Here is a 23,396-nt window from a genome sequence, read left to right as displayed (position 1 = left end):
GTAACATTCAACTGCTTATTCAATAAATTAATGGCATCCTTTACTCTAGTGGATGAAAAGGATTTGTGCATCTTTTCAAGGAGATGGATAAAATTAATGGAAATGGGTGTAAACCCTAGTTAGTTATTCTCTTATGATTTTACTTTCTGGTTTCATTCCATTGCTATTATAATTATCGTTGATGTTACTTTGGGGAGTTTGTAGTGGATGAATGGTAGAGAATGGTCAGTAGTAACAGCAAAATTATATAGGAACAGAATATTTTAAAGTTTAAATAAAGGAATAAGTTAACAAAAACATTGTTTACTTATTCATTTATTTAAAATGTGCCCGAGATGTTGGGGACATACCCAGATGTCAATGTCCACCTCCAGGGAGCTTGCAGCAAAAACACAGATACAAAGTGATACTGAGGGAGGAGTTCCAAAAACAAACATAAACTAATTTTTAGGATCATCAGAAGTGGATTTATTTCCATGTTTGCACTGGCAGGGATTTTTTTCTCTTATGTTTCATGTAACTATAATCCATCTGTAAGATATTTAATAGTCTCATATTACTGTGCTCCCCAAATTTAATGTGCAGATGAATTACTTGTGACTTTCATTAAAATGCAAATTCTGATACAGTAAGTCTGGTTGAGGCTAGATATTTTGCATTCCTAACAAATTCCCAGTTGATGCTGATTCTAACCACCAAACATGTCAGTTTTAGAAATAGAGAATTGTGATAGGCATGTTCCTCCCATACTAAGGTTTGGTATCGGGTCTTAATATTTTCAAATGCATGGCAATCTTTACAAAATATTTCACTTCCAAACTCATACTCTTAGGGATTTTATTCCTCCGGGAGTTATGTGTTCTCTGCCATCACTCTCTTAATTGGATTTTTAAAAATATATTCGTGTTGTAGGACTCAGCAGAAGACCTTCAAGAGAAATGTGGAAAATGAGAATTTGGCTCTGTGTGTGTGTTGTGTGTGTGTGTGTGTGTGTGTCTAAGAAAAAACAGATATGGCTTGTGGCACAGTTGAGCAAGATGATGAATCAGTATTGCTAGCTTACTGTTATTTACAAAACAACATGCAGAACAAAGAGTTCAACTCAAACCTTTTAGTTATGGGATAATCTAAAATTTGCCTAATTCCATTTGCCATATAGCTAATTCCATTTGCCATATAGCAAGTTCGCTACAAATATTCCACATACTGTAAGAAACTAAAACAGAAGATTGAACAACACTAAAATTGCCTTTAAACATAGCCCATACTTGTTACTTACCAAATTATTCTAACAGACAATTTCTTCCATGTGAGAAAATTATTAATAATGTATTGAGTATGGGTGCATCTTGAAAACAGATTATGAATGTGTTTTCTCTTTACTTCAGCCAATGAAAGACCTCTCTTATTCCATATTAACTTTTTAAGAAAGTTAGCCAAAAGAAAAAAACAAAAACTGGTCTTCGAAGAATAACATCAAAAATACCATATGTCAGTGTTCCCATCCAGTGGGTGCATTACCACAGTTCTGGAAATGCTGTCCTACAAAATTATACTATACATAAAATATCTCAAATTAGAAATACAACATTTCCCAAATAGGGCACTAAAAACATAGTCCCAAATAAAACTGGCCACAGAGTGGTAGGATATAACATTATGCAACCTAAAGTGGGATTAAGCCCAGGGTTATCCATTCCTTTGTTGTTCTTGTCAATCAACACTTTTCCTCTGCCACTGTTCTCTTTCAAGATTCATTTTTCTGGCATAGACATAAATTTTAGAGTGTCTGCAAGAAATGACTTTTATTGATTGATTTAATCCTTATATAGCATATATAACATGCTAGGCACTAAGCGCTTTACAGGTATTAGTCACAGCAATCGCCCAATAATCTGAAAAAGTAAATACTTTTATGGATAAGGAAACTGAGGCACAGAGAGACGAAGTGACTTTTACCCAAGGTCATACCGTTAGGTACAGAACTTGAGCCAGGCCTTCTGTTTCCAGAATCTGTCTCTCTAACCAGTACCAGCTACTCTTATATATGCTCCATGTCAGAGGTGTTCCCACCATGGAGGGCAAACTTGTGAGACCACCATTTTGTCTAACAAGCCTGATATGGTCTTATCTTTTCTTAGTACAGACTCACTTTGAAGAGGAGATACCTTCAAACTGGCGACTACTTTTAATTGCTAACTTGGGACTTATTAAAATAATTGCCATGATTTAGGCTTTGGGGGAACAAGAGCTCTGAGACCTTGGGGGTTGTAATGTATGGACTACATGGCTGTCTAAAGGCTCAGCTAAGGAAGCAGCAGGAAATTCAGATGTGGACACACCATGACCACCGGTTCTGGGAGAAAAAAAAAAAACAAACGTAATCAATGGCATTGTGTTGATCATATTTTAAAATGGACCCTTACCTCCCTCCATAGATACTTAATATTTAACTTTTTTAGTATTTTGTTTTATGAAATAAACCTAGAACTAAAAGAGATATACCACCCAGGCATCCACCTTTAGTGTAATCTTTAAATATTACTTTAAGACTCTTCCCCTTATTACCTCAAAAGCAAGCAGGCAGGAGGAAGGCTCTGAATCCCTTGTGAAACATTTTTAATTATCTTTTAATAAAGGAATCGGGTCTTGTCATTTGTCAAGGAGACATTTGCAGTAGTAAAACCTGTATTTATATAACACATTTTTATTAGCCATGATTAAAGATAACATTTTGTGTACATTTGTTCTCACAAAACACTTTTATGTGAATATAAAGGTTAATTAATGCATTCTGGCAATCATTTTGCTAGTCATCTGGAAATATAGCTTCTCTAGGAATTGTACTTAAGAGAAGCAGCCATACATTATACTATAAAACTGTAACAAAAAATTTTTAACTTTTCTCATTTGTAATTTTGTCGACCTCCAGATTAAAATATTTAATACTTGGAAAAAGTACAAAACTCAAAAAATTTGACCAGAAATAGATAATTACAGTTTTTGTATAGTACATTAAAAATAAATTGCCTGGGACTCTTTTTTTTTTCCACACAAAATCATAAAGCAATGCTGGTATGAGCGCTTATTTAGCAGTTATTCTTTTGGAATAATTGTACTTTTGAGTTCAGAGTGTACACCATCCATAATACAAATGATTAGTGTAACAGTAGATCATCAGAATATCAATCTGTCAATCTTTCAACCTTTCAAGTTGGGTCTTTGTATCAGGATAAAAAGAAATGGATGAACTTTATCTAAACCTAGTTCCACAAATAGTTGTACAAGAGAGCATTTTAAACTTTAAATTTTTGTTTGCACTCTTCACCTCCTCTTTTGGAAGATTTTTTTCCCATGCACTGCAGCCCCAGTCTGATTTCCATTCAACAACAACACCCACAGTGAACCTAATGATAATCTTTCAGTTCCAGATTCCTCCTAGATAGAAGCCTAACTCACGTGACAAAGCTCAGCCCATAATATACTGACTGTTGCAAAACTGAGACCAGAAAATCTCATCTAGACGTTACTTGTTATCACTTCCAGTCTCTCACGGGAAGGAGCACCAACCTAGTCAGGCAGTTGAGCAGACACTAGAATTTATTGCTGTTTCCTTTGGAACCTTGCTATGGAACATTGCCCTTATGAGTGTAAAGTTCTTTATTATTCCTAACACTAATATCTATTTTTGTAATTTAAGTCTTGCAGCTTTATCTGAGAAACGCCAGTTAACATCCTTCTCATTATCGTCATTCAAACACATGAAAAATTACCAGAGTCAATTCTAGTCTTTTGATGTACAGATTATATGACCCAAGAGTCCTGTCACTTTAAAAATCTTTTCATTCTACTTCAGGCTTATCTTTTCCTTTTATATTAAAAAAAGAGAGCAGACAAACATAGAAGATTGAAAAATGTAAAATGTTCTAAAGAAAAGTTAGATAGCATGATCTTCTATAATGGACCTTGTAGCTCTTAGAAAATATTTACTTGCTCTTCCTTTTTAATCTTGATATAGTGTCTATGAAATGGGCCTAGTATACATGTTGTTCTGTTTAAAATGAGTAAAGTTAAGCTCAAAGAATTTACTCAGTCAAGTTCATTTGTGGTAAGCTTCAAGGCCAGGGCCAGAACATATGTCAAAAGAAGATATATATAGAGAGATATATATACAGGTATATATAATATATATTAGATAAGCATTCTATTTGATTATAATGGTATAATATATGCATGTAATAAAAATAAAAAAAAATAAAGTTTAGCACTTACTCCTGTAAGTCCTGAAATCAAATATGCACTCAGGAGGGAAGTCACACACTAAACATATTTGCCTTTAGTCACAAGTCATTAATAGTTAATAGTTAATGACAAGACTTATCAAAATAAAATAGATTCAAACACCAATTCTCTTCTGAAGTCTATGCTAAGTGTCATGAGAATATAAATAAATATGATTCTCATGCTGGGGGAATTTAGTCTTTTGTAGAATACAAGACTCAAAAAAAAAAAAAAAAGAATACAAGACTCTATACATACAAAAAAGTTGAATACCAATAGTAATAATTTATAACCATAACTGGAAGTCTCCACCATTTAAAAAATTTTATTATACTACCCTACAATATTACAGGACAGCTCATGGTGCTACACAAAGAACATCAGTTAGGAAGTACTATGATCTACCCAGAGGATACAAACTTGAAATATCTAACTAGTGTCCTCTATCAACCAATCCAATCCCTTAGTTAAAATGTTTCTCAATCTTTACTGCACATCAGCAGCACTCAGATCCCACCCCAGAGATTCAGATTCCATGGGTCTGAGGTGGGTCTCATTAATTTGCATTTCTAACAAGCTTCTGGATGGTGCTGATGCTGCTGGTCCAGAACCACACTTGGATTAAATCTAATGCTGGTGATCAGTGGGGTGTCTGGAGCAGTGTGGGGAGTAGCATGGTCCTCTAGTGTAATTTCCCTCCTCTGACCAGCTCTGCAACTAGGAACTCAAAAGAATAGAGGACTTAAGCCCTAACAGCTCCGCCCCTGTCCACATGCTGCTGGTGCTGCATTGCTGGAAGAGCCAAGGACAGGATTCTGAAGACCTGAGCCCTCGTCTTGACTCTCTCAGCTAGCCAACCTTGGTCAGGTCCCTTTTCTTTCTGTGCCTCTATTGTAGCTCTGTAAAGTGGCAAGTGTTTGTTTCTGAGGGTCCTTTTCAGAACCAAGGAAACAAATGTAAAAGTGATTAGTGTCTGTCAAGTACTATATAAATGCAACGTGTAGCCTTTTTGTCATTAGATAGAACAACTCGATATTTTACTCATGTACCCATGCACATTTAGAATGAATAATGAGCAAACAGAGAGCACAGAAACTGAGTCATCTGTTTAAAAATACTTCCTAAATAATTTTAAATTTAAATAATAAGTTCAATTTATTAATTGAAATAAAATGTTGAGTGAATTGCTCGGGCAACAGTATCTGATATTTCAAAGGGCTTATGCTTAGGTCCCACCCAAGATTCTTCTTTAAAATTCTTCTTCAGTGAATGTTGGCTGAGAAGAAGCAACTCATCCAAAGTTTAATCTCTCACAGTCAATCCCCATTTTTTCCCCCAACCCAATCTTCTTTAAGGGAAGGATGGTGAGAAGTGGCTCAAGATGACCAATTGAATGTTAAGCACTCTGTAATAAAAAAATGAAAAAAAAATAAAAAAATGAATCTCTTTTCAAGACCCCATAGATAATGAAAATACTAAATAAGAGTTATTATTTTTTTAAAAAGGAATTATTTAAAGTAAACATCTAACTTCTTGTGCTTTGTGATTTTCTACATCTAGTAGCAGCAACAAATCTAGTAGAAATTACTTGGAATTAAAGAAATGATCGCTACTCAAGAATTCTTTGTGATGGAGGGAGAGCTGATATTACATTTATGATGCAGCTGCAAGTATAGTATATCTCTAAGACAAATCCACTCTGGGTCATGCCAAAATTCAAAGCACACTTCTCTTGCATTTATTTCTCATTTCATGTTTCACAGTCATATTTCATATCTCACCCTACTTCAAATACATATAACACTTCAATAAAATTGACCATTCTTGTCTGCCCAATAAGGTCCAACTACATAAAATTCATTAGAATTAAAATAAGAAATAGAAATAAAAACTGATTCCAGAAACACTAAGATGTAAAAGTCTACACTGAGGTCTCTTAAAGAGCAGAAAAGGGGGCACCTGGGTGGCTCAGTGAGTTAAGTCTCAGACTTTTTATATTAGCTCAGGTCATGATCCCAAGGTTGTGAGAGCGAGCCCCACAGCAGGTGCTCATGCATTGAGCAGGGAGCCTGTTAGGACTCTCTCTCCCCCTCTCCCTCTGCCCCTCTCTCTTCTCTCTCTCCTAAAAAAAGAAAAGAAAAGAAAAGAAAAGAAAAGAAAAGAAAAGAAAAGAAAAGAAAAGGCAGGAAAGGGGGAATTGTATCATGTAACACACACATACCACACACACAGTCTCTTGCAATCTTATCAACCATCAGTTTCATCTGAACTCAACAGCACTTGGCCATTGCAAAATCCCTCCTCGCTGCTTCTCCGGTCTCCTCCCTACCTGGCATTCTCCTGGTGTCCTACTTCCATTTCCAACCCCCTTCCTCCAGCGAGATTTTTTTCTTTCAGAGCTAACTCCAGGTACTTTCTTATCTGGATCAATTCAGCCTTCCTCCGCTCCATCCATTAGCAGATAGCACAACAAAGCACAACAAAGATACTAGAGCCAAACAGTACAAACATAATATTCCTTAGACACAAATGTGGTGGGAAAAGCCTATGACTTTTTTAAGCCTACTCTACTCTACTCTAAGTAGAGTTTCATGTTATTCTTCAGTCATTCATGACTGTAACCCCTTTTCAATCAATAGTGTTTCAGGTACCAGTCAATGTGAATCTGGAAGAGGTTAGCAGACTGTAATCGTTAGAATAATAAAGATACCCTGAGAAATCAAATTAGCATTCATCACGAGTCTGACTTTACAAAGGCTTAAGGGAGGATAATTGACTACCAGTATAAAAGAGCATTTTAAATATTTTACCTCCAAAATTTCATATAAATGTATGGTACATAAACTAGGAATTATATTTATGCCATAACTGCAGATATATTAATAGAGATATGTGCTTACATTTACAAGTGTTGTATAGATCTTTTTCAAATTAGACACTGTTGATAATAGCAATCTCCATATAAAAATACTCAATATTTTTTCCCAGTTAAAGGCCATAAAATACAGATAATGATAGACTCCTACTTTCTCATAAAAAAGAATAATGACAAAGGAGGAGCTTCATATGGAAAGCATTAAAACAATGTAAATCCTCACAAGTTCGTTAATACATGCACCCGGTAGGAAAGATCAGCTTTAAAGAAAATGTAGACATTTCCTCACTTGAAAACACCCAGCAGGGTTCTGAAATACCAAACACAAAGTAGAGAGAAAAGAACTTCACATTCTCTATCAACCAAAAACTTGGCTTAAAAAAAAAGAAAAAAGTTTAGTAGTAGAAAAATAGAAAAAAATAAAAGAAAATAAAATTCATCATTTAGGAAGAAAATCTTTTCTAAGTTCAAGACTAACATGGAAGAAATACTGAATTAAGTAGCTTAGAAAGAATTGGATTTCGCCCACTGCAATTTTTCTTAAGATGAAATCTTAAAATAGTGTTCACAGTTGCAGTGTATATTGGTTACAAATTGCCGTAAGCTGTGCTACAACATCCAAGAGAAGAAATACAGAAAACTGTAACTTGCAGAGAACACTGTCCTGTTTGCCTGGCGAAATGAAAGCTTACTCATCTAAATTAATTGCAAGGGGAAGCCGTCACTTCTGACAAATAACAAATAGCCCTGAAGTTTTTCTATCAAAAAAAAAAAACACACGTTTTATCACTTCTGATAAATTTTAGAAGTGAATGGGGAAATATGTAGGGTAGTCAGCTTCGATCCATCTATGCTGAGGGCTTCTTTTAGTACAGAACCATGTTCCACTTCCTTCGTCTCCCCTATAGCACCTCTGTGGCTGGTGCTAATACTACTACCCTCAGTTAACATGTATTGAGTACGTAATCTCTCGGGTTCTGCGACTACTATGCCAAACACTTTACCAGAGGTATTATCTTTCCGTTTTCACAGGTGAGAAAGGGAAGGAGAAAAAGTCACAGACAACCAATAAGTGGTGGGCCAGGATTTAAGACAAATCAGTTGAGTCCCAGAGTTCACCTGGTTAATCACCAGTGTCTCTCTTAGACATCATAGAAGCTCTGACTGTGTTCATTGATGGATGAAATAAGGATGAACAAAGAGAAGATGGCAAAATTGTACAAAATAAGGCTCCTTGACATCTCACTATAGCCAAGACCTGTAAAACTTCAAAAGGTCACTCAAAGGGGATCCCTGGGTGGCTCAGCGGTTCAGCGCCTGCCTTGGCCCAGGGCGTGATCCTGGAGTCCCTGGATCAGTCCCACCTCAGGCTCCCTGCATGGAGCAGGCTTCTCCCTCTGCCTGTGTCTCTGCCTCTCTCTCTCAGTCTCTCTCTCTCTCTCTTTGTCTATCATGAATAAATAAATAAAATCTTTTTAAATAGTCACTCAAAGACTAAAGATCAATTTATAGAAGAATCATCTTCACTAACAATATCTTGTCTCAGTACAGCATTTCTTAATTCTTTTTTTTTTTAATTTTTATTTATTTATGATAGTCAAAGAGAGAGAGAGAGAGGCAGAGACACAGGCAGAGGGAGAAGCAGGCTCCATGCACCGGGAGCCCGACATGGGATTCGATCCCGGGTCTCCAGGATCACGCCCTGGGCCAAAGGCAGGCGCCAAACCGCTGCGCCACCCAGTACAGCATTTCTAATTCAATCCTTACAACAATACCCTATCTCCATTTTGTGGATAAATAAACTCCTGTTCAGGTTTAATAAGTTGTTTAAAGTTGAAAAGAGCATAAGTCTTCAGCTCCTATTCATATTCTTTCCATAAGGGGGGGGGGGGAGGGTGGAAAGCAACACAGCATATAAATGTAGAGGAAACATTCACTTGTTCCCTTTTTCTCCTTGAATAGAGATAGTTGATTACCAGCTGTTGTGAAGCATAAATGTGGTAGGGCTTTCTTAAATTTTGCCAGGGAACCAAGCAATCATAGTTGTGCCATTAGCTAGTGCCATTTTGAAACTGTCCACGCAGCTACAGCTAGGGGATAAGTGCTGAGTGAGAGAAGCAAACAACTTCAAGTATGCAGAAATACCAGTCTGTAGCGTAAAATGAAGCTAGTATATTTAGTAGAGAGAAAAATTGAGCTCAACCTGGTTCTAACATTTGGTCTCTTTAAATCCCACTCTATACCTAGTTTCAGTGGGAAAGCCAGCTGGGCCACTGACCATTTCAGGTACCTTTTGCAGCTGATGAACAGCCCCACCCTGCTTGGCAACCAATGGAAGTGTTCACAGAATGCCTAACTGCCATACACACACTTACATGTGGAAGGAAGATATAGAAAACAGTAAATGAGACACCTTCACTCACCCTCAAAAAACTTAAATATAGTTGGGAAGAAACCATTAGCAGCAAACAAAACAGTAGAGGAATAAGGGCTAACCACTGTGAAACAAGCCAGGGGAATTATTGTGTTTGAAAAGAGAAGAAACCCAAAGGCCCTTGTGATGGAAACCATTAGGTTTAATTCATTCCTGTATTTAGGGAGATACAAACCCAGCCTTATGGAATTTCATGAGTCACAACTGTTGGAGACATTTCTGAATTGGCACCACACGCTAGTACGCAGATCCTCTAACCTGCTCTATCTGTTATTATTTGGCAAGTGTTTTGAAGATGTGAGCCGTATTCCCAACCACACATCCACTCTTTTATTTTTTTTAAGATTTTATTTATTTATTCATGAGAGACACACAGAAAGAGGGAGAGAGGCAGAGACCCAGGCAGAGGGAGAAGAAAGCTCCCTGGGGGGAGCCGGGGAGCCCGATGTGAGACTCATTCCCAGGACCCTGAGATCAAACCTTGAGCCAAAGGCTATCCTCAACCACTGAGCCACCCAGGTGCTCCAAGTCCACTCTTTTATGAATAATATTCGGGCAGAGTAAATCTATAGGAAATAGACCATAAAATAAAGTCAACATTGTGCCTTTATATATTATGTATTACCAAGTGGTGATTTTTAAAATAATATCAGCAACTTATGCCAAATTCCAATCCACATTTGTCTATGCAGATCAAACATTTGACTCCATTTTTGCTTGCATTTTTTATTGGGAATTTTTATCACCAAATCATATGGCATTTGCTGCCAAAAATAAATAAAATATATAGGCTATTCCAAACTTATTCAGTCAGTAAAAAAAACATGTAATCCTTCTCATATCTTGTAATACTCAAAAATGAGTATTACAAATTCCAAAGGAGTTTTAGATGGTATCCAAAAAGCTTACACTATGTGCATCATTTATTCTGCCTCTAAAATTGAAAATTATATATTTAAAGGCAAAAGTGAATCTTAACATGTAGTATATGGAAAAATGAAATTTGCTCTAATAGTTTGACAATTTAAAACATGAATCGCCTTATGAAGCGATTCATGTTTTAAACGTTATATATTTATATAATAAATATATAATGCACATTATATATTTAATAGTATTTTATATCATATAATTGTTTATTATGAAACACCAAAACTTGAAAAGAGGAAAAATTTTGCAGAGTAGAAATATCAAGGGTAAGTTTGTTTTCCTTTTCTTTAAAATTTAGTAATGCTTTAAAATAATTGTTTTTTAAAAACGTAGGTAAAGAAAATGCTTACTGCAGAAGATACAAAAAGATGAATCTACAGGTAATGAGAAAGTTACTCTATTTAAAGGCAAAATTGCTAAATTTGTAGGATCATAAAATTTCAGAGCTTGGAGCTATTAGTTATAGGTGAGGAAAAGTTCCAAAATAGTTCTTGCTCAGGGTCATAAAATTTTTAAAAATTAAAAAAAAAAAAACTAAAGTCCCAGAAAGATCTTTAAGGTCCTATAATGCAGTCATTCCTACCTCTCGGGTGTGGTTGATTCAGCCAAGTGCTACTGCACAGGATGATAGTTGCACTCAAAAGAGTCTCCACATATGTCATAATTTTATAAAACAAAAGGAAAATCAATTTTTCCTAAAAATTCTGTGACTAGAAGGAATTCTGGAAGTAATACGGAGTACACATATTGCATTGGTGGGTAGAAGCAGCTATAAACACCATATATCCCAGGAACTTTGTATCCACACCTGAGTGGTAGGCTTCACACCTACAGGCAGAAAATTTTGCTTCCCAAGAGGAACTAAAATATATGGCTATCTTTGAAATGCTGCACCCAAGTGCTCTGAAAGAGGAGATTAAAGACTTCCCAGGTCTCAGAGGGGGGAAAAAACCCTGCCACAATGCAAAATAAATTGTTTTTTATTGCCCAACATCAAAAATGTACAGACAATTTAGAAACACGAGACTCAAATATTGAAGGAAGCCATTGATTTATTAAAAGCCTACCAGCACTTTGATTTAGGACACTCCTGTCCCACTTCTATTTTCCACTTTGTCTCTGCCACCTGCATCACTCCACCACCTATCACCCCCAAGGGGGCCCTTCGGAGAAATAAAGGTTATTAAATCTGATTTCTTCATCTATAAAATGAAAATAGCAGATGACTTGGATGATTTTAAATGTTCCTTCCAGACCAAAAATGCTGTGGCTAGTGATTCTAATTGCGTTAGACTAAATTGTCTTTTATATTTTGATCCTTTTTGTACCAGTGATGACACCAGGTGACTGCAGGCCGCAGTGTCTTCAGACACATTATGCACTCACTTTGTGTGTTGCTTCACGTTCCCTGCAGAAAACTACACTAATGCAAGTTGTAGTGTACACTCTGATGAATCCTATTTGAGCAAATGAGTCTTTATGTGGCAGATCTTGAGGATGTAGCATTTAATTTCCAAAACAAAAAAAGCAATGTTCATCACATAGCTCAATTAACGTGAAAGGTTTCTTTCATGTTCCTTGGCTGCCTTGAGAATGGCCACTGAAGATCACACTGTGGACGCTGCAACAGTAAAGGTGTTTCACACTCATCTCCAAGGCTCTGGTACTCCCCCTAAACCCCCACAGCTACTCAAAAATAATAGTGCTATCATAATTTTTTTAATATCAAGTAGTTCTAAATCTTAACAATATGAATATTTCCTATTTTAAAAAGATATATTTGTTTATTCTATTCTCTGTAACATGTATGAAGTGTAAAGAGCAAAGTCAGGGATTTACTTTGAGTCGGAGAGCAAAATTACCTGCCTGTTCAGTTTTTGTTCACTGTACCAATTACAGAAGCATTTAATGTGTGGCTTCTGAATGGACAGCTGAAATATAACTCTACTGAATGTGATTTTAAAATCTGAATCTTTAGGCCACTATTAAGTAAATGTTACGTACTGTGCATTTTACAAAATTCCATTAAATGAGACCCTGGAACTCTCATTAGGTTCTTGGAAACAAGCAAAATGCTTGCCCTTACATGAGGTTTTTGTGGCCATCGACTGAAATATTTTATATTCATTATTTACATACCATTTATTTCCTAAGAAAACATTTAGGGAGACTAGTATGAGTGCAGTTTGTATACTATCCAGATAAAGATTCTATCCAGTGGAAACTTAAGAAACATTTGGCGATCACACCCAGTTAAATACTTTTATTAGCAGTCGATGCTAGTAACTATTCTAAGTAGCATGTATTTTGTTGGACACACTCAGAACTAAAACAACATATAGAGCTTTTTTGAATGCATAGGAACTTTGCACCTTTCCAAGGTAGTAGAAGTTTACATAGAAACTCTTCGAGAAATATGCTTTCAACTTTTTTAAATTTTCAGACCAATAGAAGAGTTAAATCAAGATTAACTTCTAGGGTTTGTCACCCAAATCGCTGTGGAATCTGTGCCTAATCCTAATCTGTTTCTTCACAATGTTTCATATAAATTAACATGTTTCATTATATGAAGACATGCAGCCCCATCTTGTGATTGACAGATAGGATTTTCTCTGAATTCATTTTCCATATCCTCAGTATCTAAATCACTGGTGCATTCAGGGGGAATGTCAATTGGCCCATTAATTGAGATAAAGTCATCTGAATCTTATATGACAGATTTTTTTTTCATGTGTGATAAAAAGTCTTGCATTTTCTATTTCTGAAAGTTCTTGCTTTCACTGAGAACATAGTAGGTAATTTACTGTATTGTAGTTTCATACCACTTTATTCAATGCAAAGACACAAGTCATAGACTTAATTCTAAATCCATGAGGTAGAAGCTTGGACTTGTTTTCTGGAGAAAAGCCACACATTACAACCAAGCGAAAAAGAAAACCAACATCCTTATCATTGATAACCAAAACATTTTTTATTCTAGAAATTGAGCCCACAAATGCAATCATTAGTCTACATAGGAAGTGTGAGTTTTGCTGAATTAAGAATGGATGGCAAGTATTTTCCCAGTTGTCAGCTAAAAAATTTAAAAGTAATGGGAAGGGAAAAAATAATGGGGAGTGATTTAAATTACTTGGATGAAGAGGAAGCCATTTTGTGGACACAATTCAGAGAACACCATGGCAGCCTCAGATGACAGTTGCATCTAGCTCAGGAGGCTACACTGAAGAGAATAATCATTCCTACGTGAGACCTCTACTCAGACAGATCGACAGACTTTCCAGTGTCTAAGATGGCTTTCTCTCATTTAAGTCCCAACCAATCTAGCTATCATTTTAGGCTATACTACTACCTGGTAGTGTTGAAGGCTTAAGAAAAAATAATGTCTTTTAATACTCAAAATTAAAAAAAAAATTAAAAAAAATTTAAAAAAAAATAATAATAATAATACTCAAAATTAGATTGGCAATAAAGTCTTGAAATATAAACAGAGGTGCTTTCATTACTCCTATAAATCAGTGTAGTTTGATCTCCACATAGGACTGTAAAAATTTCTTTCATTAGAGGGAAAGAAAAAAAAGGACAAGACCCTGCATGATATAGTGGGATTCTCATTAAACTCGGCAGGAGCTTTAACTGGAATCAAGGGTAAGGTGAGGTCTCAGATTGGTACAATTTACTGCTCTTACTACAGTTTTGATCAAAAGAACTGATTCATGTCATCCAATTTCTTTTCCTTGTCACAATTACTTTGCTAAGAATCAATCGAATTGAAATTTAAGAGCCTCATATGTTTCTATACAACCCATGAATGGGTTGTACAGCTTTGACCTTCTCAAATGCCCCTTAATTTGATTTGATATCTATTCCTGCAGGGAAAGTATACTGTTTCAGCTGATCAAACATTAATCCTTCAGACCCTCCCTGGTCATTGTATCTTAGGAAACCATAATTTTGGCGGTGGGGTGAGGAGGTGGGTAGAATGAATGTAGACTGAATCCATTTTTGTACTAAGCCAATTAGCATTACATCATCTTAACAGAAATATCTAGAACATTACCTCATATCAGTGATCTTCTGGGATGTTAAAATAGATCTTCAAAAATGTGAGATATATTTTTCATTTAAATGTTGAGTCCTCAATTACACATTCATCAACTATATTCATCAGCCTTTTTTTTAAGGTCCAAATTCAAGCTAACATGGTATACAAGTGTTTTAAATAAAATCCTTCTTCTCTATTTCATCTTTCAAGAAAAAAAATCACTCTAATAGAGCTCCCAAATGTATTTCTAAATGGGATGGCAGATCTGACTTTTAGAAAATAATCTGACTTCAGGCCCTAGGACCCCAAAGCAATTGAACTACCAAATGTAATACACACACACACACACACACACACACACACACACACACACAATGTGTTCAAAATCAAGTTAAAAGAAGGATGAGAAGCTTAATTTATGACATGGAAAAAGAAGGTGCCAAGGAAAGATGTAAGATCACTGATGTTGATCTATGTGAGGATTACATGTTTAGAATAGTAAGGAAATAATTACTCTATTTGTTTGTCTATTTCGTATTTTTAAGATACACATAACCTCTCTGCTGCTTTAATCTAATCTAATCCACAATCTAATTTGACTATTAAATTTTTAGTACTGATTGTATTGTTCTCTTCGATGCTCTTTTTTCTTCAAACAAAAAATACTCCTCAGATTCACACACACAAACACAAGAGAAAAAGGGAAAAGAATGAGAAAATTCAAGTAATTGCCAGCCTAAATATATCACTCTTAAAATATTGAAATAAATGATGCAAAGGTTTTTTTCCCCTAAAATACTTAGGTAATTACCACTTTCTCCACTTACCTCATTAGCTGTGATATAAATGTATAAGGATATATTCAGTCATATTAGAATATATATACTCAGGGATCCTTTTGAGAAATGTCCCTGAGTTTTCTAGCCATCTCTGCATCAATATTTACTATCCAAGTAAAACATGTTTAAAATAAAAAAACACTTATACTTTCTTTCTGTAAATCTCTGTACTTAACCTATAGTCATGTAGTCAATAAGCCACATGTGGGAATTAAAGAACAAATGCCAAAGGAAAATGGGAAGAGAGAGAAAAAGGTTTTTGATTCTCTATTTTCAAACTCAATGGTAATACACATTACTTTCTTGCTAAAAACAATATGCATATGCTGAAGGTGTGTATGATGCATCTGAACAGATTATTGGAGGGAGAGAATGGCATTAAGAGCAAGGCACAGAGTCAGACAGGCCTATATTCCAACTGAACCCCACACTTTATGATCCATTTAATATCAGGCAAACTACTCCACTTCTCTGCATCTCTTTCTTTCATCTGTAAATGTAGTCTAATTATATCTTTCTCATAGCACAATTGAGAAGATTAAATGAGAAAATGCATACAAATATCTTACCACGGTGCCTGATACATCGTTTGTGCTCCAAACCCAAAGAGCAACTAGCTACCATTATTCATAGTTCATGGTAGCCCTTTGGAAGAATGGAAAAACAATGGGTGTTCATACATCATTAGGTTAAATGGATATTGCTCTAGAATCATTTTACATCATTATGGGTATACATTATACCCATACATCATATGGGTTGAATTTTAAATGAATTCACTAGAGAAATCACTAACTTGCAAACATTAATAGTTAATAGCAAATGCAATCAACTATGGGAAAGATTATACGGAATTACCTGTTACTTCTCACATCCTTAAAAACATGCACAGAACTCTACTTGGTGTTGGAGCATAATGAAAAAATGAGTATACGCCGAGTTCCAAAAACCAATAAAAGGGATTGTGAATTCAAAATATGAAATATCAATAGTAAAATCTTATTAGCACATTTCTTTTTTTTTCTTTTTTTTTTAATTAATTTTTATTGGTGTTCAATTTACCAACATACAGAAAAACACCCAGTGCTCATCCCGTCAAGCGTCCACCTCAGTGCCCGTCACCCATTCCCCTCCAACACCCGCCCTCCTCCCCTTCCACCACCTTTAGTTCGTTTCCCCGAGTTAGGAGTCTTTATGTTCTGTCTCCCTTCCTGATATTTCCCAACATTTCTTTTCCCTTCCTTTATATTCCCTTTCACTATTATTTATATTCCCCAATGAATGAGAACATACACTGTTTGTCCTTCTCCGATTGACTTATTTCACTCAGCATAATACCCTCTAGTTCCATCCACGTTGAAGCAAATGGTGGGTATTTGTCGTTTCTAATGGCTGAGTAATATTCCATTGTATACATAAACCACATCTTCTTTATCCATTCATCTTTCGATGGACACCGAGGCTCTTTCCACAGTTTGGCTATTGCAGCCATTGCTGATAGAAACATCGGGGTGCAGGTGTCCCGACGTTTCATTGCATCTGAATCTTTGGGGTAAATCCCCAACAGTTATTAGCACATTTCTAATAGTCTTCACATTTGCTTGGGATTTTTCATTGTTGATTTTTTTAAAAGTTTATCCAAATTCCATATATTTCAACCCACACCCTATTTTCTGCTAGGCCAACCTATCCTATGGTACTCAAGCTTTAGTGACACTGTCTGGAAAGCTTCCTTGGCCTCCCATCTATGATTTCTTGCTCTCTTCCCTCTGCCCTTGACTCTAAATACAGTTATTGTTTACAGTTATCCATTCTTATTTTGTTAAGTCTCATTTCTTCCCTTTCTTTTCCTTTCGCCATTTCTTACTCTTTTCTTAAGCCATACCACATTATTTGCTGAATTTCAGTCGATTGTGTCTTAAGTGTATCTCCTGCACAACCAAATGGCTAGATAAATCTTTCTAAGGAGAGACTTTCACCAGGTAACCCCCCTTTCAAAATGTTCAATGGCTCCCTATTGCAGAGATCATTATAGTGGACAAATTCTGACAGTGAAAAACGATATTGTTAATGGGCTTCAACCAGAACTGTGCAAGCAAACCAGGACTTTCAGCTAACTCATTCTCACCTCTGTGCCTCTCAGATTTTCCACAAAAACATACCTGAATGTGGATTCAAAACCAAACACTTAGGCTAATATATTTTTAAGTAACATGTTGAAAATTTATGATATCCTGACATTCTGGTAAAAAATATATCTATGGTTTTCTTAAGGTAAACACAATATCTTACTTAAGTCATAACTTTTTCACATGAACAAAAATTCAAAACATCTTACCAAATGTCTTAGAGCAAAATTGATCCCCAGGAAGTCTTTCTATCAGGACACAACTCCTAAAAACCTCATTGTAGTGCAGCCCATGAAATATCACATAGACACATGATATTCTTAGATAGACAGTCGCATTCTTAAAGACCATGAAGTGAATGATGCTCCCTAGAGTTTAGTGATCATATCTTACATGAACTCAACTCACTGTCCACCCATAAAAACCTTCCAGATAGCTTCTTCAGAACCCCATTTCCATGCCAACAAGAATAAACATACCTTCTCCCTTCCCTGCTTTCCTTAACACTATTCAGTTTTTACCATCCAGATCCATTTACTCTGGTTGCTGTATAAAATACAAGTCACCCAGTTAAATTTGAATTTCAGAAAAGCAAGGAATTATTTTTAGTATGTCCCATGCAATTAAAACTTAACTAGGCATCCTGTATTTTTACTTGTCCAATCTAGCAACCCTAACCGTTAAGCCATTCCTAACCACTCTCTCCATAGCACCAAAGGCTTTGAGGTTCTTCTCAATTTCTAATACAAGTCACCTGCACCTCCATCCAACACCCTATTTCACATTTGTTTCTATCCATATATTCCATGGTTTTTATATCCATCTACTTCACTTCCCAGATTTGAAATCTTCTTGAGAATGAGGATACTATTGTATCTCTTCGTAACTCCATAATGCCTCACAGAACGCCTGCCCATAAGTTGTGATCATAAATATTTGTTAATTGAGAGAGTGACTTAAAATCAGTGAGCAAGATAGCCAACAATTATTTATTAAGCAATAGCCTTCCGTTCCATCCAGACCTGCCCTGTGAACTTTTTCATAGATAAATAAGATGTAGCATTTGCCTCCAAAGAGCCTATAGTTTTGTAAACAAAAACTACACATCAAAACCCAGTAGTGACTGACCTTAGACAGTATAAAATCACATTTAAGAGTATATAATCAAGATTGTATAGTACAGCCAACTAAGGGCAATAAGAGATCAATGTGGGGAGCATCCCCAAGAGAGGGAAACACTGAGGAGGAAGGATCTGAATTGGGATTGAAATTTTGGCAAGAATCTCCATGAGAGGAGAGGCTTAGGAAAGTCAGTGCCTCCTGAGAAAAGTTTGGGCAACTGCTCCAAGTGAAGAGGAAACCCTTCACTGGAGATGACTTTGTTGCAGGGAGTCAAGATTTGCTTGAGCTGTGGTTGCCAAGTGGTTTTAAGGAGCTTCCTAGGATTCAGAGCAACTATGTGAGTGAGAATTAATGCAGTGGCTGTGGGTAGGTTCATGCCATGGAGAGTCGTGGCCCTCTATCAAAACAATGTAGGGATTCTCTTAAGTAATCACTCACTGAGGTCAATTGAGTTTTGTCCCCAAACCACCCAGGAGAGGAAAGAGCAAACTTGTCAATCTTGGTTATACATTAAACATTACACATAGGGCTCTACAGTGTTGGTCCGTGACAACCTTTGTATCTCCTGCCTTCATTAACTTATCAAGCATGACAGAGCAGTGGTCTTACTAAAAATTATTGAATTTCGTTTCTAAGAAACTGAAGACAAATGTTGGGGAGTATTATTTTCAGTAGAAATTCATGTTTTCCTGCAGCTGTAATCTGTTACTGATCTATGAGATAGAAAAATCTTATTTTATTTTTATTTTTGGCTTTGTCCTGTTGGTATCTTTAACATGTGCTCCTAATATGTGCTTAATTTTGCAAAATATTTTGGATATCATATTGCTTTCTCTTATTTAAAAAAAAAAGGCACCAGCCTACAAAAACTTGCTGTTTTAGGTTTTATTCTTCATGGAATTAAATGTATTAAACCACCAAATGCTTCTATCTATCAGAAACTGTGATTCACACTGAGCATCCATGTAAAGACCTGCCTGGACCTTTATATAGAAGTGACATGGTTTTGTTAACTAAATAGATAAATAAGAGAAAGAAATACAATTTCAGCCTTCTAAAATTCCAAAGGCCTCCAATATAATCTCTCAAAGTAGGTGTCAGCAGGACTGTTATGGCAAAAGGCAAATTGTGTTGCTTATTTTAAAGGAAATAAGCTAAACAGGGAGAGAAATTCTCTTAGACCCTCTGGATGTGTCACATTGAGCCATATACAATATGGCAATATTTGATCATTGCGTGTAGTTCAGTGATATCAAGTATGTCCAGCCTTGACACACTGAACCTCATCCTGAAAGCATAGATAGAAAAAGGCCTCTTGGCAATCTTGATATTGATCCATTTACAGCATTTTTATCTGGAGGCCACATACAACTTTAGCCTCTGGGGACCAGTTTTTTTTTACAAAATTGGTGGTGGGATGGGTGGACAGTTAGCTAACTGATCTTTCAGGACCTTCTTAATCTAACATTCTGTAGCTCTAAAGCATCTGGGTGTTGATTCTGTTTCCAGTTAGCCCACAAAAGATGGATTTGTCAATAATGCCCAAAATAACCTTCTGGGAATTCCTGTCTTCCCAAAGTATTCACCCTCCCTTGAGTAATCATAATGATCAGAAGCCCCTGCCAAGAGGTAAATATGACCTGTGAGATTCAACATGCTAGGCCATCATCACAAGTTTATGCTTTTCCACAAGTTAGTGCAAAATAAACCTATCATTTTTCTTCCATTTTTCTTAATTTATTGATGATCAACAATGGTGAGAAGAGTCTACCTCCCAATCCCCCCCTCTGGTCATCTCTTGTCCTGGTGACAACCAGCACTGAGGAGATGCCTTCCAAGGTTACCTGGGCAGGAGGCCTCTTGACAGAGAAAGGGAAAAATGAAATGGGGGAGGGGGGGTGAAGGAGGAAGGAGATCACTCACTGAACTCCTGTAGCTTGCTTGGCAAGGTGGGCACCAGGTTCTGTAGAGGAAAGGAGAGCCTAATCAGATCTCATATCTATGATTACTGTGTGTGTGGAAAGAAGCTGCAACCAAAAAGTGCACTTGGGATCAAGAGAAAGCAGCAACATAGGTCCTTGGAGGATGTATCTGCTTGAGAACCATCTTGATGGGTTCCCTGCCTGTCCCCCACTGAACATGTGGCCACTTGGGCCCAAGCAGCAAGGGACACTTCCTGAATCCTACTTAATGCCCAGTAGACCAACATACACACATACTCGAACGGACCTATCTCTCTACTAATTTTGTCTGCTTTTGCTTCTTCCATGTCTTTTCTCTCCTCTCTCTGTCCTGCTGGATCTTAGTTCCTCCTGCTTTCCTTTCTTTCTCTAACTCCCTTTCTCTCACTTTTTATCTAACGGGCTATAATGTGTAATTCATGGCCTCCGTAATAAAGAATATGCACTTGAGGGTCCTGTTTCAATCTTCCTTTTATTTATATTTTGCAAAGCTATGCCCCTGACAATATTCATTCTGCAGCAGGCTGTCATTATTATTCAGACTAAAAGAAGCATTAAGAGGAAATTCAGAAAATGAATGCTACTAACTTTCAGTCTTTTATTTTAGCCTACAAGGAAAAAATGAAGGAGCTGTCCATGCTGTCACTGATCTGCTCTTGCTTTTACCCGGAACCTCGCAACATCAACATCTATACTTATGATGGTGAGTTGCCTACAACAGAAATGCTCCTGCGAACATAATTTGAAAAAGCTTAGATACACTTGTTTCTCTCTCACAGCTCCTGATATAATTAAATCAGTATTTTGTAGATCTCACTATTGACTTTCGTGTCCAGCTATTAAGGTCTTATTGATTGCCTGTTGCTCAGAATAGTTCAAGGTGTTGTGTTTTGTTTTGTTTTTAAGTAAACTCTAACTGCATAGTCAGGCTCAAATTCACATCACTGAGATCAAGAGTCACACGTCTGGGGCACCTGGGTGGCTCAGTCTGTAAAGCATCGGGCTCTTGATTTTGGCTTGGGCGGTGATCTCAGGGTCGTGAAATCGAGCCCGGTATTGGTTTCCATGCTCAGCAGGGAGTCTGCTTCAGATTCTCTCTCCCTCTCCCTCTGAGCTTCCCCCCATGTACTCTCTGTCTCTCTAAAATCATAAATAAATAAATCTTAAAAAAAAAAAAAGACACCTTCTACTGACTGACAAGCCTGCCTCCCCTAAAAGAGTTTGAGTTTGATGCTAACAACAGCACATTAATGTCTCTTAAGGAACATGATTAGATTGTTTTTAGCACCCACATCCAGCATATCAACATCGATTACATGTCTAAGGCTTTTCTTTGCAAATAATATAATATGCTAAGCTTTAGCTAGACCAAATCATAATTTGCAAGAAAATGCTCTATACTTCGAAAACTCAAAAGAAAAAAAAATCAAGAACCGTCACTGTTTTCCCCTTATGATAGTCTTAATAAAGTTCCCGTATTTTGAATATGCATGTCAACAAGCTAACAAATTCCCATGATAAAAATGACTTATGACAGAGGCCCCAATAATGAGAATTTTTTTAAGATTTTATTTATTTATCCATGAGAAACAGAGAGAGAGAGGCAGAGACCTAGGCAGAGGGAGAAGCAGGTTCCATGCAGGGAGCCTAATGTGGGACTCGATCCCAGGACTCTGGGATGATGCCCTCAGCCGAAGGCAGACGCTCAACCGCTGAGCCACACAGGCGTCCCCCCAATAATGAGAATCTGAAAAAGAAAACCTAAAGAATTAGCATGACTACAAACTTCATTGGAGTGCAACACTTTCAGTTTTATTTATCCAGATTCATTCTACTCAATTTGGTTTTCTTCCTGGCTCTACCATATTTGCATGACCTCAGGCAAGTTACTTAGATTTTTTCTCAGGCTTATTTAACTCTGTATCTTCCTCCCAGTGTAGTTGTAGGGTTTAAATGGTCTCTGGAGGGGATCCCTGGGTGGCTCAGCGGTTTAGCACCTGCATTTGACCCAGGGCGTGATCCTGGAGTCCCAGGATCGAGTCCCATGTCAGGCTCCCGGCACAGAGCCTTCTTCTCCCTCCTCCTGTGTTTCTGCCTCTCTCTCTCTCTCTCTTTTTTTTTTTTTTAAATTTTTATTTATTTACGATAGTCACAGAGAGAGAGAGAGAGGCAGAGACACAGGCGGAGGGAGAAGCAGGCTCCATGCACCGGGAGCCCGACATGGGATTTGATCCCGGGTCTCCAGGATCGCGCCCTGGGCCAAAGGCAGGCGCCAAACCGCTGCGCCACCCAGGGATCCCTCTCTCTCTCTCTCTCTCATGAATAAATAAATCTTTTTTAAAAAATGGTCTATGGAAGGCAAATGCTTAACACCAAGCCTGACCCCTGTAAGCAATTGAAAATGGTAGCTGTCATTACCAACAAGATTATCGCCACTTAATCTAGTCAATCCATTTTGATTAAATATCAAAATGTTTGATAGAGTGACATGTATAGCAGTTAGAGTCAAGGTATATTTTGGTACCTGCTGGCTTATCATTTTTCTCTTCCATACGTGCAAAGACAAATATTGAGGACAAGCTGAAGGCATCTGTGGCACTTAACCCTGTCTGTGCCTTTTTTTTTTTTAAGATTTTATTTATTTTATTCATAGAGATGCAGAGAGAGAGAAAGAGAGAGGCAGAGACACATGCAGAGGAAGAAGCAGGCTCCATGCAGAGAGCCCGACGCGGGACTGGATCCAGGGTCTCCAGATCATGCCCTGGGCTGCAGGTGGCGCTAAA

The 23,396-nt window shown here is 37.0% G+C and overlaps 1 protein-coding gene across 1 annotated transcript in view; it reads left to right on the top strand.

Annotated features, from left to right (window-relative positions):
* STMN2 (stathmin 2) overlaps nucleotides 1–23,396 on the top strand; it is a 50,661-nt gene that overhangs the window by 4,848 nt on the left and 22,417 nt on the right. Inside the window, exon 2 of the mRNA XM_041768448.1 lies at nucleotides 21,221–21,316. Within this exon, the coding sequence (XP_041624382.1) occupies nucleotides 21,221–21,316 (96 nt within the window). The remainder of the gene's footprint in view (nucleotides 1–21,220; nucleotides 21,317–23,396) is intronic.

This window comes from Vulpes lagopus, chromosome 9 (assembly GCF_018345385.1).
Source record: "Vulpes lagopus strain Blue_001 chromosome 9, ASM1834538v1, whole genome shotgun sequence".
Classification (NCBI taxonomy): Eukaryota; Metazoa; Chordata; class Mammalia; order Carnivora; family Canidae; genus Vulpes; species Vulpes lagopus.
The sequence above is the reverse complement of the archived record's forward strand: the minus strand, read 5'-3'. Positions and strand labels throughout refer to the sequence as shown.